The sequence below is a fragment of the Phragmites australis genome, chromosome 10 (genome assembly GCF_958298935.1).
Source record: "Phragmites australis chromosome 10, lpPhrAust1.1, whole genome shotgun sequence".
In the NCBI taxonomy this organism is placed as follows: Eukaryota; Viridiplantae; Streptophyta; class Magnoliopsida; order Poales; family Poaceae; genus Phragmites; species Phragmites australis.
The window spans coordinates 31382810-31400877 of record NC_084930.1 but is presented as its reverse complement, the minus strand read 5'-3'; the positions used below and the strand labels follow the sequence as shown (position 1 = coordinate 31400877).

The 18068-nt window shown below is 42.5% G+C and overlaps 1 protein-coding gene across 1 annotated transcript; it reads left to right on the top strand.

Moving 5' to 3' along the window:
• Window positions 1-8889: 8889 nt before the first annotated feature.
• Window positions 8890-14907, top strand: LOC133930719 (cyclic nucleotide-gated ion channel 17-like). Its single transcript, XM_062377436.1, has 7 exons — window positions 8890-9225; window positions 9816-10311; window positions 12113-12325; window positions 12472-12758; window positions 13050-13161; window positions 13507-13743; window positions 13943-14907. The coding sequence occupies exons 1-7, from the start codon at window positions 9164-9166 to the stop codon at window positions 14597-14599; spliced, it is 2064 nt and encodes a 687-aa protein (XP_062233420.1). The 5' UTR covers window positions 8890-9163; the 3' UTR covers window positions 14600-14907.
• Window positions 14908-18068: the final 3161 nt, after the last annotated feature.

Here is an 18068-nt window from a genome sequence, read left to right as displayed (position 1 = left end):
TACTTATATTAATACTAACAAAATAATTAATCAAGTTTGAACACCTACCCGTTTTTGTTCGTATTAGAAATTATATTTTTCATGAGCACCGTTCTTTTTTGCAGGTAGCTTATCTGCAAGAACCGTCTGGCCTGCCCCATGCCATGCAATCTCATTTCATCAGTTCCTGACCAGTGCATGCTCTGCAGTTCCTCACGCTTTTTTTTTTTTTCTCTTTCGACCTGCTTTTGAGAACTGAGAGCACGAGAGCAAGCAGGAGGAGGCAAGCATATCGCATGTGCGAAAGATGCGTTCGCGCTGTAGCTACCGGCTGCCGTGTCCTTCCTCTGTATAATACCACTCCGTCGCCGTGTTCGGCGATCGAACCACGTGATGAGATGAGCCGACTGCTGGTCTGAGCCTCTTAGGCAATCACTAGCATTTCTAAGTGTGTTGGGTTTCTGGCAGCTTCTGATTGCAACATTGGCAGCGGTTCAGAGTGAATCACACCTAATAAAGTTCAGTGTTTGAGCAATATAACGCAGGTCAGCCCTTGCCTAATTTTGAGTTAGAGAACAGACAGAAATGTGAACGTCCTAATGACTCACGGTGTTGTCGTCGCCAGAGGCGAAGCGCCATGGGACCTCCTTGGCCATCCCGATATTTGTGCAATTGCACGGTGAACGTAGTACTAGTGTTTATGTCGTTTTTACCGGTTAAGCTTTAAAATGACCACATCTACCACGCTTAATGTATCTACTGTCTGTGACGGAGCCAGAATTTTAAAGACAGGTATTCGGAGTTTCTAAAAATATGAAATTGATTAATTGCAGTGTAAAATATGAATGATCATAGCAACAAGCTAAGAGCCTAAATATAAAATATTTGACATAGCGATGATATCCTAAATAATTTAGAAAGATTACAAAATAACATTAAATTTACATTATCACTCTATGGTCCCTGTTTGGAAACGATTTACGATAGCATCATTATCCACTTGCTTAAAAAATTCATATTCAAGAAATGTAACTAGGCAATTATTCAAGTATTACACTTTCATTTTGTTTGTTAGCCTATTTTTCATATAATTCATTTAAAAAAGACACTGTTAATACTAACAGTCGCTATAGGAAAAATTGACACTAATTCGAAAAGCTTGTAAACTAGAGCACCGCCGCACGCCGCACGACGAGAAGCCGAGATGTCCGGTCAAATTGGAGTGGCCGGTGGCGATGCATCAGTCTTAATTCCCTGCTGTTAAGGGTAGATGCCCAGTAAGCCCAAGTGGAAAGGTAATGGTTCGATTGGCCCACACTGTGTTGTTGACCCAATCGGTCTAAACATAGTCGGTCGTCCTGTTGACATGCTGTGCTGGTTGTCTGGTTCTATTGTAGCTGAGCAGTTCGCCGACTGATTGGGCAATGGGATATACATACTATATACGATTTTTTTAAAATAAGGTATTCAGCTCAATACCCTGGAATCACTGTAGATCGCTCTAGTCTACTCTCACAGTTCATAAATACTAGGTATTTTTTTTTATCAGGTTTCGAAGTTGAATTTTAACTAAGATATTTTATAAAATATATCATTTATAACTACAAAATCTATATAGTGTAAAATCATTTTGAATTGTGAATCTATTGTATAATTTTTATATACTAGATATTCTTATAATTTGATTAAATATTAGTTAAAGTATATAAAATTTATTTTTTCCAAAAAAATATGTATACTATTTTTAAATGGATGGAGTACTGTTAGGGTGTGTTTAGTTGCAATGTAAGATTAGATGAGTTATGGTCTGTTGGGATCGAAGTCCCAAACAATGTGGGACTTCGGAGGTGGAAATGACGAAGGTCCCTTAGAGTGACACGTACTAGAAGTGAAATAGTTCTCAATTACCTTTCACGGTTGCACTGTGGCTCTATTTATAGCCCGTACCCGGCGATCACGGGTCCTGTTTACATATCTTACCCCCTAACCTGCTACATTCCCGGAATATTCGGGGGTAATATGGTACAAATGAGCGTAATCCCATAATTACAACAGTACCCAGGACAACTGTAACTGGGTCCACTGCCGAGCTGGCCGTCCGACCGAAGGGTATCGAAGCCCTCTTCGCCCGATCACATGACGAGCTTCCTTCACCGCCTTCCGACGAAGACCTGGTCTTGTCTTCGCCTGCTCCAAAGGACGCGGGATGCGAACCGAGGCTTCGCCTGACAATCGAAGTCGGTTAGCCTTCGCATGCGCCGATTTGGTGAGAAGAAGATGCTTGGACACCCGCACCCTTCGACCGACTTCGCTTCGTGATCTCCACGACTGACGGGCGAACTCCTGCAATCAGCACGATAGCTATCACGTAGCACCTCCAGTTAACTTCGCAGTTGCCTTCGAGTGAGGGGGTGGCGGGAGATGATCCCCAACATGGTCATCCATATTTTTAGGGACATGATTATCCAAGTTGTCTGTTTGGTTGGATTGAATGTGATGGTCCAATTTTGCGTTTGAATGGAGAAATAAGTACGGATAGGATGAGAATAATTAACTAAATTATATATCTTAATTTTAAACAATAATAGTTAATCATACACGGATAAATACACATTAACACTTATTAATGATAATCTTATCGTAATAATTACCAATTAACAATAAAAGTATACTAATTACCATTAATCGTACTCTAATCAGCATATTAGCACTTATCGACCATAATCTTACAATAATAAATACTAATTAGCAATATAACATACTAATTATCCCTAATCATTTTACTAATTATGATTAGATAAGGTGGATGATCTCATTAAAAAAACTCAATCTATCGGGCGTATGTGAAAAATATTCCTCAAATCTGAATAGTCATATCTATCCATTCTTCAACCAAATACCTCAAAAAAGTGGATGACCAATGTTCCATCCGCACTGTTACTCTAACCAAAGGCACCCCTAGTGTTCACCCCTTTGAATTTGAGAACATTCCTTATTTGTCATCGAAAGATAGCATAATTCCTTAACTGCCACTAAAATTTTGAGTTTACTTATTTGCCTTTGCTTCTAACTTTTATCCTCTGCATGTAATTGCCATCCATTCCATCAGCTACTATTTGCATTTTTGCCCTATGACCTACTAGTTTTTTGTGTTAATGACCATATTGCCCTTGCCCTCGGGCCCGTCCATGATCTGCTCCTTCTCGGCGTCCCCGATGGCGAGTATGATGGGGACCAACATGTTGACGAGATCCCATCGGGGAGCCAGATGCAATTCAAGTGTAGGCGTGCATCGCCTAGCCAGAGACGGATTTCAGCACGTCTACGATGGCAAGAGCCAGCGGGAGGAAGGTTGGGTGGTGCTTGTGGAGAGCCAGATTATGGTGGAGCATGAGAAAAGGCAGGCGGAGGAGGTGCGGTGATGGGTGGGGAATTCAGTCGAGCAAGTGACGACGCGAGGGGGCGAAGGCAGGAGGATGCTCGGACGCGGAAGGCCACGCGGAATAGTGTGAGCACGAAAGTCGACAAGCCACTGAGACGGTCGAAGACGAGGAGGTGGACATGGAGCTGGTGGATGTGGGACGGTTACCATTGCGAGCCCACGCCCGTCGCCATCAGCGCATGCCAACTCATTCCTTCCACACTACTCATCCGCTTCCTCACTGTCAACTCTGCTACATAAACGATGTCCTGCGAATACATGGACATCAAATTGAAAAAAAAGGAAGAAACTGCCAAAATTTTGAAAAATGACCGCATTTTCCCATCATCACTGACTCAAGAGCATCAAAGAAGGACAAAAATTCCACTGATTTAGCGGAATCGTTGTACCTTTGAGCGAGGAGGAGACTGAATGATCGAGATTCGTGTAGTGAAAATGGCCATATTGAGCCATGATTGTGATTAAAGATGTCTAAATGGACAGTGCCTACTGGGCCGACCCGAGGTTCGGCACTGTAGGCACGGCCCAGTCACGGCACGGCCTGGCCTAGGCCGGCATGAGGCGGCCCAGGAGGCACGGCCGGCACGGCCCACCGCGCCGGCTCAGCACGCGGCGGCCCACGGCACGGCCCAGCGCGCGGGGCACGGCCTGGCTGGCACGCGGGGGCACGACGGGCCGGCGGGGGCACACGAGTTAACGGGTTAAACGGGTTGTTCCCAGCCTGTTTAACCCGTTAACCCGATATTTTTGAATTTTTAGCCGTTTTGTGACCATTTGAGCTCCAAAAAATTCAAAAAATTTTAGAAAAATCATAATTTTTCACCTATAAATAGAGGAGCACCCTGCCATTCCAGTCCATACCAGCAACACCATTTTCTCTCTTGTTTACTCCTCTCATTCTTGTCTCAAAGTTCTTGAGAATTAGCAATAATTTGGCAAAATTAGTTTGAATTGTTAAAAAAAATCCGAGCAATTCCAAAACCGTCATCCTGCTGACTTGCTGTCTTGAAGTTGAAGAAATCTTGGTGATTTTTTTGCATCGTTGTTGAGTCTTATTTTATTATTAGTTTTATTACTTGATTATTTTTAACTCTGAATATTTGCAATTTTTGTAGTGTTATTCGACATTGATCATGGATGTCGGTAATCATGATACATCCATAGATCATGATTTTTTCTCCAATGACTCACAGGGGACTACGACCCCTTTGATACTAGTGCTGCAGGTGATGATGGACCCGACGGTGAACCTCCGGTTGGTTCACATGCAGGTGATGTAGCAGCAGTTCTCTCGTCAGGCTCTACAAGTGCACACACATTAGCAAGCACCGGGTCTAAAAGATCAAGAGCCAGTACTTTCGAAGTTTGACAAGACTTTGAAAAGTTCTACACAGAGGAAGATGGGGTAAGTGTCAGGTATGCTAGGTGTTATGTTTGCAAACATGAATTATCTGCAAAGCCCTCAGGTGGAACGGGGCACTTGAAGAGGCACGCCACAAGTTGCAAGCGAAAGAGTGGAGCAGCCATGAAGCAGACGGTGTTGCAGTACAACCCCGACGGCTCTGTTCGTCATTGGGAGTACGACTCTGCCAATGCTCGAAAAGAACTATGTCGCTTCATTGCAAGAGCAGATCTACCACTCAATATCGGTGAATCTGCTGCATTTGAGGATTACATTAAGCAAGCTCATAATCCTAGGTTCACGCATGTTTCTATACAAACAACTAGTAGGAATATGGTAAAATACTACAATGTGTGTCGTAACAAGCTTAAAGAAATGTTGCAAACATGTACATTTTTAGTTGCTTTGACCTCGGACATATGGGTAGATAGGGTTAGAGAGGATTATCTTAGTGTGGTTGCTCATTTTGTTAATAATGCTTGGGAATTAGATAAGAGAATAATAGGTTTTCATTTGATTGACAACGCGTATACCGTGAAAATATTGCTGAAAAAAATATTGCTGGTGTGGAATGGAAGGGCTGGGTGCTCCTCTATTTACAGGTGAAAAATGGTGATTTTTGTAATTTTTTTTGAATTTTTTGAGCTTAAACGGTTACAAAACGACTATAAAATTCAAAAATGTTGGGTTAACGGGTTAAACGGGCCGATGACCCGTTTAACGCATTAACCCGCGTGCCCCCGCCGGCCCATCGTGCCTCCGCGTGCCGGCTGGGCCATGCCGTGCCGTGCCGGCCGGTCGTGGGCCGCCGTGTGCCGAGCGGGTGCGGTGGGCCGTGCCGTGCGGGTCACCGCGTGCCATTTGGACATCTTTAACGGAAACCGTAGCCTATTTATTTTATTTTTTATTTTTTTTCATCCGGAGTCTATTTATTTAATTTTTTAAATTAGAAAATGTAAAAATAAAAAAAATCTGCCGAGGCGTGTCTTTTTCCCTGTCAAAACCACGTGATCGGGCCGTGAAATCCCGGTAAATAGGCCAACCAAATGCACGGTTGATTCGGCCTAGGGGAGCATGCCCTGTGGGCTTCGGTCCCTGGCAAAAGGCTGGGGGCCCTAAAACAACGCCTACGCAAATTATTGCCACTCAACTGGAAACTGGGCCTAGCAAGTAGTAGCAGATGATTTTTTATTGTTTTTAAATAAAAAATTATATATATATATATATATGTTTTTGTAAAATTGCAGATTCAGACTTCTATCGCTTAACAAGCAGTATTTTGAATTTTAAAAGTATTAGAGTGTAATTATTTAAAATAGGTCGCCTTATTAATAGGTGATAGGAGTCTAAATTTGTAATTTTTTAAATCAAATATATATTTATAATTTTTGATTTAAAAATATAATAATAAAATTTTGAGCTGCAGTATTTAGTTGGGTCTCACCTGCGCACCATGCTTCTATGTTTGGGAACCCAGGTAAGTGAGCGCCAGAAAGAGAATTGACCAATGCCCGGGAACCCAGGTAAGTGAGCACTAGAAAGAGAATTGACCAAGCTGATTTCAGGAAGATGTGCAAGCCTGTTTAGACTGCTATTTTTGAGCTAGCCGCTTGCCACCGCATGTTGCCTTCGAACAAAGGAAGTCTTCCTCGCCTTCTGCTTCTTTCACTTCATCATCCTCATTGTTGCTCATACTATGAGCCTCATAGAGCCTGCGCTGAAGCCAAATCCTCCTGTTAGTTCTGTAGTTATGCACGTGTGTAGTCCTTTAGCATTTTGATATATTTGTGGACCTGTTAGTCCTGTTGGATATCTGATGGTAGATTGTCAGATGTTATGTGACACATGAGGGTAACCATCTGATGAATGAATATTGGCATCTCGTTTGCAGAAGATAGTTAATCTGTCTGCGCTTCTATGTTTGTGATCAGATTTTGTTGATTGCTTGTCATTGCCGTTGATGCTCATTCTACTGTGGTGTATCTCTACCAGCCCACGACGTCCAACATGCTATGTTAGCGTGCTGCCGTACCATCTCAGACGCCTAAAAGAAAGTCGTTGCCTCGTTGGCATGCTGAATTAGACGTCTCTTGCTGGGCAAACCCAGTGTTGTAAACTTGGCTCGAGCTCTGTTCTCTCCAGCCAATGCACGAAACGTGGCTTGTGAAAAAGTCGATAGGTAATTCAGAGCAGGCCTCTCCGGACTTTGTGACGTTCCGGCACACGATGACGCCGGGACGATCACGGTCCGAGGAGCTGAAAACCAAAGGAAGTGTGATCAGCGATCGCAGGACCGGTCCGGGCATTGGTGGGTTAGGTGTGGAGCGAGCAGACGCAGCGATGGCAGCTGAGGGTTGGGGATGCAGATGAGGCCAGGCCAAAGCCAACTGCCCAAGCCAGCACTTCAAAAAATAAAAAAAACTGGCCAAGCCAGCACATCACGTCACATCCGCAGGAAGCAGATGGCGCGGGCGGGACCACGTGGTGACGCGGGCCACGCCTCTCGCGAGCCCCTCGCCCCCCGGCCGCATCCACGAACCGGGCGGCGATTGGTCGCGTGCGCTCTCTCGCTTCTGGCACAGAAATCGTTGCCGTCACACGCCGGATGTGTCCAGCGCCGGCGCTGCCCGTCTATCGCTCGCTGCCCCGTCCGCCTTCGCCGCACTAGTGGTTCAGCGGCGTGCCAACGTTCGTGAAAGGTTGTCTGAATATAATTTTAGAGAAAATATATTTAATTATTAGTATATAGTGTTTTAGATATAATTTTGTATCGGCTTATAAGATGGACTCATCTATTAGTTTTATAAAATTATTATTATACGAATAACCAATCAAAATCTCAACTATTATATCTACTTATATAGTTTTAGATTCAATCAATAAAATAAAAATTCAACTCAATTTATCTAGACAGATATAATTAACTAGATACTTTTTTTTCTTCAATAAATATAACTTCAACTAGAGGACTAGCATACCTTTTTTTTGGATACGTGATGTTCATGCATGTTAGTTGACAGTCTACCTAGAGGACTATTTAAATGAATGTTACATGTGCAACAACAACTTAGTCTTAAAAAAATCACGATTTGTCAAGTTAGTTGCACATCGGGGACGCTAGCTCGGTTAATAAGGACGACGCTCGCACGGCACCAACGCTCGAGCCAGCCTGTGTTCGAGTTCGAGAGCTCGCACAATTATGTATGAAACGGACGCGCGTAGAGCGACCTTGTTCGACCCTACTTAAAGACCGTAAAAATAGATCTCACAAAAAAAACAACTTAGTTACACAATAGTAATAAATATGTGCAACAAAATTGAGACCTGCAGAATATATGCGACGAATAATGTTCTCGAAACAATTGACTATACCATGTACACCAAATAGACACCTCTTACCACGACAAATTCAACGAAGGAGCCTTAGAGAAGAGAAACCGTCCTAGGATAGGCAAAAAAAACCTTTTCAGCATTAAAAAAAGTGAAAAAAAAAGACACTTCACTAGGACTGTTGACGTGCAACTCTTGTACTACGTTTAAACCTTCCGGGTCATATGCGTGTTATCGTCCGAGTGCTTTCAATCATTCGATTTCTCGGAGTTACGTATGAAATGTATGTAAAATGTTGTACATATAACAAATACCAAATAATGACTTGTTTAGTAGAGTTTGTTCTAATCTAAATTTTTTGAAAGTAAATTCTTTAGGAAAAATAATTATATAGCTGACAATGATTATCTAAATAAAATTCTATGGAGAAGATGATTCTATACAGAAGTGAATCATGAGAAATTGATTTTTTTTATTTTTAACATCTAGTTCATTTCATATAATTATTCTTACAGAATTACTTAAAAACTAAAAATTATAAACTATTATTTAATATAACTCTAATTAATTTTATTTGAGCTCTGCCAAAACACACCTAAATTTTGGTGGGAGTAGTAATTCACTTTGGCTCCGGGTAATTTTAGCAGCAGCGTGACAGCAAGTCAACAGTAAAATTTACATATTTACCCCGGGAAACCCATGACTGTTTCAGACTATACATTCAGGCGGTCAAGCTCAAACGGAGCCGCGCACGGTCTCCCATCGTCTTCTACCCCCGGTAGTTCCCACTTTCGAGTTCCATTCCCGGTCGCTTCCCCTTTTCCTCCTTCCTCGAAGTCCGCGCGATTCCCAGCGTCGGAGCTCTCCCGGCGCGCCTCCGCCTCCGCCTCCGCACAAGGCTCGCCTCTGGCTGCTCCGGCGGCGGGTGGGTTGGGGAGCGAGGCGGCTGGTCGGCGGGTTCTTGGGCGAGCTGCTGGCGCTGGTCCGTGTAGCGGACGTAGACCGCCCCTATGTTCTTCGGGTCGAGGAGGGTGGAGGACGAGGTGGCGCTCGTCAGGCAGAGGACCGTGAGGTGAGCGCTAAGCAAGAACTGGGTGCTAGTTTGCTTTTTGTTATCTTTGCTCGTGGGCTTGGACTTGGAGATATTTTGGGGACTTGGGGGGTGGTTGGTGGCGTGGAGGCGATCGAAAGCATGAGGGGAACAATTTTCCGGCGACTTTTCTTGGTTCGGATGGGATTGGGGAACAAAAACTCTTGGAATGGGTTGGTTGCTGCCGTGTTCTTTAACTGGTTTGTAGGTCGTGACGTGTGAAGCTTGGAACTGAGCGTTTGGTTTCAGTTTCTTGTATATGGTAATCTACTTGACATGAGAAGTTAGCATAATTTGTTTGGCTCTAAGAGTAATCATGTGGCTACGTTTATTCATATCCTGATTTTGATAGTACTTTTGGTGAGTAGTTTCCCTCAAAAAAGAAGAAGAAAACTTTTGGTGAGTGGAATAAGATAGAGAATTGGTGATAAATGGATTAATGGAACAGGAAAGGCATAACATTCCTGGTTATTCGGGTGGGTGATGAACTGATGACTGATGAGACGAATCGTACAATATGCTATATTTAGTGCTACTTTTTAGGGTGATTCTAATGCTGCTTTCATTTTCAGATTCCATGATGAGAGGGCAAGGCCAACTATACCCATTCACCAGAAGCAGGCGGGGCTAGCTGCTAGTAAGTTTGGCTTGGGGAGTCCAGGGGAAAACAGAATTTTCGTGTCAGGGCATGAGTTTTGGTACAAGAAGATTATTGACCCGTCAAGTGGTTTCATCTTGACATGGACCTATGTCTTCGGTGTATCATGCTTCATTGCTCTATTCATGGACCCTCTGTACTTCTATGTGCCTAAAATCGTTTATGGCCCAACAACTTGTATTGGGAAGGATAGACACCTAGCCATTATCGTTACTGTCTTCCGATCAATTGCCGACATCTTTTATGTCATCCAAATTATGATAAAGTTCAGGACTGCATATATTAACCCAAACTCAACATTAGGGGTTTTTGGTCGAGGAGATCTCGTCACAGATTCTAAGGAAATAGCAAAGCAGTATTTGAGATCTGACTTTGCGGTTGATCTAGTGGCTTCTTTGCCTTTACCACAGGTAATTTGGCTCCTTTTCAGAACTGAATGCTGCAATCTGTTGAGAGTATGTTGTATTTATATTTCCTTTTTTTTTCCATCCAATTAGCTGCCTTTGAATTACCAAAAAGCAATATATAACACCTATTCTATACTCCTAGGAGTATGTACTCCCACATGCAATATACCACCTAAACAAACACTTTATACTCTTTTATCATTTTTAGTATACTCTAATACTAATTCTAAGATACTCCAATATGAGTTGTATGAAAAAAATTCAATGTTAGCCTTTCATTTTTGCTATATACTCTTTTTTATACATAAAAGAAGTATATACGCAAATTATGATAAAAAATCATGGAATTTCATAAAAAATTTCGTGGGATTTGCATTGTAGTATCTTATAATTACTAATGAAGTATATTTAAAGTGATAAAGAAGTATAACACACGTGTAAAAGTGGTATATGAGAGGTGGGAGTACATACACCCAGGAGTACATACACCCAGGAGTACATACTAGTTTTCCTATATATATATATATATATATATATATATATATATATATATATTATGTGCCTATGCGCACTATAGTTCACTATTACACCACTCCCCAGTTACGACTTCAAAAGCAGTATAATTGCGATCCACAAGATAGGTCAGCTACTACATGTATGGTCGCAACTATACTGTTTTTTTGTTATATGATCGTAACTTGTTCGCCTCTGCACATACCTCCAATTACGATCATATGAGACTATTACGTCAGATGTTGGACGATCAAATATATATGGTTGCAACTCGGTAACATTCTCTAGTCGTATTTATGTACTTTTTGTCATGTGATCCTAACTTGTTCATCTCTGCGTATATCCTTAGTTGCGATCTCAAAAGTAGTATAGTTGCGATTTACAAGATAGGTCAGTTACTATAAATATGTATGGTTGCAACTCGGTAACTTTCTCTAGTCGTAATTATGTACTTTTTTGTTATGTGATCGTAACTTGTTCACCTCTGTGCACCTCCAGTTATGATACTTTTAGTAGTATAGTTGCGATCCATAAGATATGTCAGTTACTACAAATATATATGGTCATAACTCGGTACCTTCTCTGGTTATAACTCGGTACCTTTTCTAGTTATAACTTGGTACCTTCTCTGGTCGTAATTATGTACTTCTTTGTCATGAGATTGTAACTTGTTCACAAACATCAACTCACTACTTCAAAGTACGTAGACAGTGACACAATGAAAGCTAGCAACTAGGTAATCAAGCAGTCGAGTGATTAGATGGCTCATCCGGCAAGCAGCAAGCGCGCCATTTATGACGTCGGCGGTGCCCTACCCCTGTAGCTCGCCTTCTACGACAACTAGAAGGGTTGGTGTGGCTTGGCCGACTACTACGGCTGGGCCGGCTACGGCGCTTCCGGCGGCTCGTGCGCCAGCTCCAGCTCGTCGGTGCTCAGCTTTGAGCAGGCTGGCAGCGACGGGCGGCACCTCTCTTATGGCGCAGGCGGTGGGGGTGACAATGAGTGTGCGTTGTGGATGGACACGACCTAGGTGCAGAATAGATTTGCAGTATATATATATATATCCACTAGTTCTCATTCATTGTGTGGCAAAGGTTCTCAAACTGTTCTATTAGGAAAAAAACCGTTCTTTTTTCTCAAACATGTAAGCAGAGGCTCTCAACTTCTTACCCTAAAAGATTACATCCTATACTTTAGAGCTTGTAGATGCTGAAGCTATCTGATATCTGATGTTCGAGTTGTGGCTGTTATCTGCCTATCTGATGCATATTTTTTTCTTCTTATCCTGCAGATCATTATTTGGTCTGTGATACCAGCCATCAAATATTCTTCATCTGAGCATGACAATGACTTACTGCTTCTGGTTGCACTTTTCCAGTATATTCTAAGATTATATCTCATGTTTTCATTGAATAATAAAATAGTCAAAGTTACTGGAGTTTTTGCGAAGACTGCTTGGCAAGGAGCTGCATACAATCTGCTGTTGTACATGATTGCTAGCCATGTATGATACTTATATGAGTCATACTTGCAGTTTTTCTCCATTTCATATCTTGAAATTTGGCATATCACTTTTAGATTGCGCTACCATTTTTTTCTGTCTTGCCATCATATAGTGGAACTTCTCAAGATGCAGTTCTCTTCTTCCAGGTTTTAGGAGCACTATGGTACCTGCTATCCTTTGAACGCCAGACCGCATGTTGGAAAAGATATTGCATGAATGAAACTGATTGCCACACTTGGTATCTTGATTGTGGCGTAAAACCAGATCCGAATTGGGCAAGCACGACTGGAGTCTTTACTAGCTGTAATGCTAGTAGTAACAATATCAGTTTTGACTACGGTATGTTCCAGCCATTGTTATCTAACAAAACTCCTAGTCAGAGCTTCCTGAGGAAGTACTTCTATTGCCTCTGGTGGGGCTTGCAGAATCTAAGGTATGACTTTACCTGAACACTTGTTCTCTTACGACTGTTAATTGTGCCGCAAAGGAAAAAATACTGTTAATTGACTATTTGAGAGTTTGAATGGTAATTATATTAGTATTCTCTGTTAAAGCGAAAATTTAGAGACATCAGAAGCAGATCTACAGTAAGCGCCAAGATGCAATGGTAGCTTGGGTTATGTCTGGGAAGAAAAACCGAAGATACAACAAGAACAATAATAATTAGTTTGATGATTATTTTACATTTCTAACATGCTCTGTGATACTCCATTTTTTTGAACAGTTGTTATGGCCAGACATTAAGTGTGAGTACCTATCTTGGTGAGACACTGTATGCTATATTGTTGGCGGTGCTTGGTCTCGTCTTGTTTGCGCATTTGATTGGAAATGTCCAGGTACTTTTAACTATGCTTAGTGCACGTGCAGACTAAGGAATTGCTACTAACAATTATAAAGACCTGAGACTATTTTTCTTGATGTGGTCATACTTTTCCGTTCATATCCCCCTTAAATTGTGCATGTGTATCTGTACAGATGTGTGATAGTGCCTTAGTAGTTTTAAATTTGCAAACGTTTTGGCTCGTCTTAAAGTTGAGACATTGAAACCTTAAAGTTAACCTTATCGAACCAGCTCCCAAATCCTATTATGTCTATGCATTAGTTAGATTTTGTTTTCGTGGGGTAATGCCAACAGTTCTTTTACAAGGAACATTGATCTTATCAAATTTATTATCTGCTAGACCTACCTGCAATCTATCACTGCAAGGGTTGAGGAGTGGAGGCTAAAGCAGAGAGATACCGAAGAGTGGATGAGACATCGACAACTTCCCCATGAATTACGGGAAAGGGTGAGAAGATTCATTCATTACAAGTGGCTTGCAACTCAAGGTGTGGATGAAGAATCTATATTGAAGGCTTTGCCAGCAGATCTTCGCCGTGACATCAAGCGTCACCTTTGCTTGGATCTTGTTCGTCGGGTAAATTAGCTTACTACCTTTGCAAATCTACCTTTTCCCTTCTCGTCTTTTGGTCAGTAACACAACTTAGTGTTAGTTGGCATATCTCTTGTGAGGTGACAATGCCACACATGAAACTTTATTTTTTTTGGAGAATTCATGGTGTTACGGATAACTTGATCACAGATTATTGTCAATCTTTTATATTGCAATGTTGCAGGTCCCACTTTTCTCCCAGATGGATGGTCAACTTCTGGATGCCATATGTGAGCGTCTTGTATCTTCCTTGAGCACAGAGGGCACATATATTGTCCGTGAAGGCGACCCCGTGATTGAGATGCTTTTTATCATCCGTGGGAAGTTGGAAAGCTCCACCACAGATGGTGGCCGGACGGGGTTCTTCAATTCAATCATCCTCAAACCTGGTGATTTCTGTGGTGAAGAGCTGCTTGAATGGGCTCTTGTTCCCAAGCCTACTGTCAACTTGCCATCATCCACTCGGACAGTGAAGGCAATTTTTGAAGTGGAGGCGTTTGCTCTCCGAGCTGAGGACCTCAGGTTTGTTGCCAGTCAATTCAGGCGGCTCCACAGCAGGAAGTTGCAGCACACATTCCGCTACTACTCTCACCACTGGAAGACCTGGGCTGCTTGTTTCATCCAAGCTGCTTGGCGCCGCTACAAGAGGAGGAGGATGGCCAAGTACCTGCACATGAGGGAGTCATTCTCCTCCATGAGATCATATGAAGACGATGCTTCCCCCGAACGGAATCTTGCATTGAGAATCATGGGCGAGGCTAGGAGGGGAACCCCCACCAAGGAACTGCCTAAGTTCAGGAAGCCTTCTGAGCCGGACTTCTCAGCAGAGTATGACGAGTAAGAGATTGCTGAATAACTGGTACATTATTTGCTATGGCGGGATCGTTGTTTGTGTTGCAAACCCCTGCTGCCCGTCGGTCTTCTTCAAACATGCATTTGGTTTGAGGTTGGCTGGTAACTGACTGTTGATTTCAGAAAAAAAAAAATTGCTAACATCGGGGCACCCAGCATATGGTGAAACAACTAGCATAAAGCAGGGGGACAGGTTTCGGTGACTGAAAAGAAAGAGAAAATGTATGCTGTTGTGGGGTAGCTTATTATTCATACTGTACATAGACATGTGGTTATGGGTAAAAATATGATTTTGTATAATATACATGATCGTATTTACTGAAATGAATAACTATTTTTTGTATTTACGAATTTAGCACATGTATTCGGCGCACGGTGTTCCGAAAACGAATTTTCGGAGTACGGTGTACCGAAAAAGTCATTTTCGGCACACCGTGCGCCGAAATACGCTTTTGCGTCGCGTCGTGTCGCGCTTTACTTTTTCTTTTCGCTTTTCCTTTTGCTTTTCGCTTTTTCATTTGTCTTCCTGCATGGTTTGTCTACTGCTGGCTGGTTTGTTTGCATGCGGGTAGCCAGGCTATAAATGGCAGTGCAACTGCCACTATCTCCAAACGCAGCAGCTGCGAGCAGAGCAGAGCACGACGGCGAGCAGAGCAGCAAATTAGCGTGAGCGCGAGCAGTCGAGCACGAGGAGCTGCGATGCAGCAGGACATCTCTCCATAGTAGTAAGTACGTAGATTATGTATGTATGTAATATTTAGTTGTGTAGATGTAATTAGAGGATTAGAGGATTTATTAAGTTGATAAAATATAGTAGGTATAATATTTGCATATTTTATGATGTCATAACATAATCAGCTAGTTATTTGGATCCTAGATTATGTATGTACTTATATTTAGATTAGAAAATATAATTATAGCATGTAGATATTAAGTTGCTAAAATAGAGTAGGTGTAATATTTGCATATTGTATGATCTCGTAATAGACGGTACTATAGTGTAATAGTAGTCGCAATATTTAGATTAGAAAATGTAATTAGAGCGAGTAGAGTATTTATTCTGTTCGAATATATTGGATAAATAATATTAAGTTGGTAAAATAGAGTAGGTACAATATTTGCATATTGTATGATCTCGCAACAGAAGCAACTATAGTGTAACATTAATCGTAATACTTAGATTAGAAAATGTAATTAGAGCAAGTATAGTATTTATTCTGTGCTAATACATTAGCTAAAATAGAGTAGGTATGTAACATACATCTAATTAGTTATTTGGCTATTTACGTTTGTTTAGCAGAGACGCCATGACTATCTATTTTTATTATGGAGAACGTCCTGCTGTTTTGCATGGGAGACTCATGTCTATTCAGAACTGCCAGCACGTAGAGAGTACGGTTGAGCCACCAATTGATCTAGAAGGCTTACAAGCATATGTTATGAGCCTTTTGCGTCTAAACCAACAGTCCTACAATGTTGTCCTAGAGGGTGTCAGGCCACGGTCTGTACCAAACAGCTTGCTCATTGTCCATAAGTTGTTCGATTTGAGAAGGAACAACGCATGAGCCTTGTACTCACGCAAGGTATTAGAGAAGAACTTTGAAATGGGAGTGTACGTAAACATAGTATCACGATCGGTGCATGGTGAAGAGGTGCCTACCGTGGAAGGATCAGATCATAATGTGATGCATGATGAGGCGGGAGGGAATGTCGGGGAGGGCACTTCGGGTACGGATGGAACCGAAGTGGAACATGGTGAGGTAGATGCACGATGCATGGATGATGAAGCCGGTGGTAGTGGCGACGAAGAAGGTGCTGACAACGATGATCCGGTGCCGATGATCCAATACTTTCATGGTGCTGGGCTGCTAAATTATACCATCATTGAGTATAACACCCTATCTAATTGGGGATATCAGAATAGCGATATCTAGGTGGGGCAACGGTTTCGAAACAGGGAAGAGGTCATCCACTTTATCAGCAACTATGCTATAATCACAAGAAGGGACCACAAGTGTGCCCAATCTAACCATACGGAATATGAGGTCAGGTGTACGAAGCATCTGACTTGTCCTTACTTCGTACGAGCCCATAAGCCAAAGCACCAGAACTATTTTGTGCTGAGTAGATATACCCCACATACATGCAGCGAAGAGGCTGTTAGGAATGTGAGCCACGCGGTTGATGCGAGGTTCATAGCCTAACTACTCATCACCCTTGTTGGCACAAACATATGTTTGTCACCAAAATTCATTATGGGGGAGGTGCAGACTAAGACGGGTATGCTGATCAATTACCACACCGCGTGACGAGCGAAGCAAAAGGCATTGAAGATGTTGTTTGGAATTTTCGAAGACTCGTACCACTACGCACCGAGGCTGCTGCAGAAGATTGCCATGACCAACCCCGAGACCCAGTGGACCATGGCGGATGAGCTGATCAGCTTGGAGGATGGGTCAGACAGCAACATTGATCGATACCTCATTAGGTTTTTCTGGTCCTTTGGCCAATGCATCGAAGCTTTCAGACATTGCAAGTCGGTGGTATGTGTGGATGCCACATTTCTTAGCGGTAAGTACCATGGTAACCTAATGACAACGATGGCGGCGGATGCAAACAATCAGATCATTCCTCTCGCGTATGCATTGGTTGAGAATGAGAACAATGATAGTTGGTTGTGGTTCCTCACCTTGGTGAGGACACGTGTCGTTGGCAATAGGGAACGAGTCTGCATCATATCAGACCGCAATAAAGACCTCTTGCATGCGTTGGATGTGCTGCATGACAGCACAAACCCCTCCATTGCTTGGCCTGATGTGGAGAGAAGGTGGTGCATGCGACACTTAGGTGCGAACCTTTACTCAAGGTACCACAACAAGGGTCTTGTGAAGAGGTTCAAAGGGTTATGTCTTCAGAACCAGCAGACGAAGTTCAACGAGATATGGCGAGAGTTAAATGAGAGCACTCGTAAGATGATGGCAGAGCAAGAAGCACAGGAGGATCATTTGCGGACGCAAATGGTGGGGGGGCAAACCATCATTAGTCGTTCACATGGTACGTTTAGCCAGTGGATAGAGGGAAAGCCGGCGGAGCGTTGGGCCCTATTCCATGATACTCACGGTTCCAGATGAGAACATAGCGTTTGAAAGATCGTATTTTCCTTTTGGTTATGAAAATATCGTATCTAAAATTGTTATATCTTATAATAGGTATACGATCATGACAACGAACATTGCTGAGACGTTCAACAATGTCATAAAGGGTGTACGCGGCCTTCCATTGTGTGCCATAATTGAGCTCACATTCTATAGGACAGCTGACTACTTTCGAGATCGTGGTATAGTTGCAATGGACTGCAGTACGCGGTTCGCACCTAAGGTGAAGGAAATCTTATCCAGAAGGAGGAGTAAGGCACACTTTCATCGGACTAGGATCTACGACCAGACCAACAATGAATT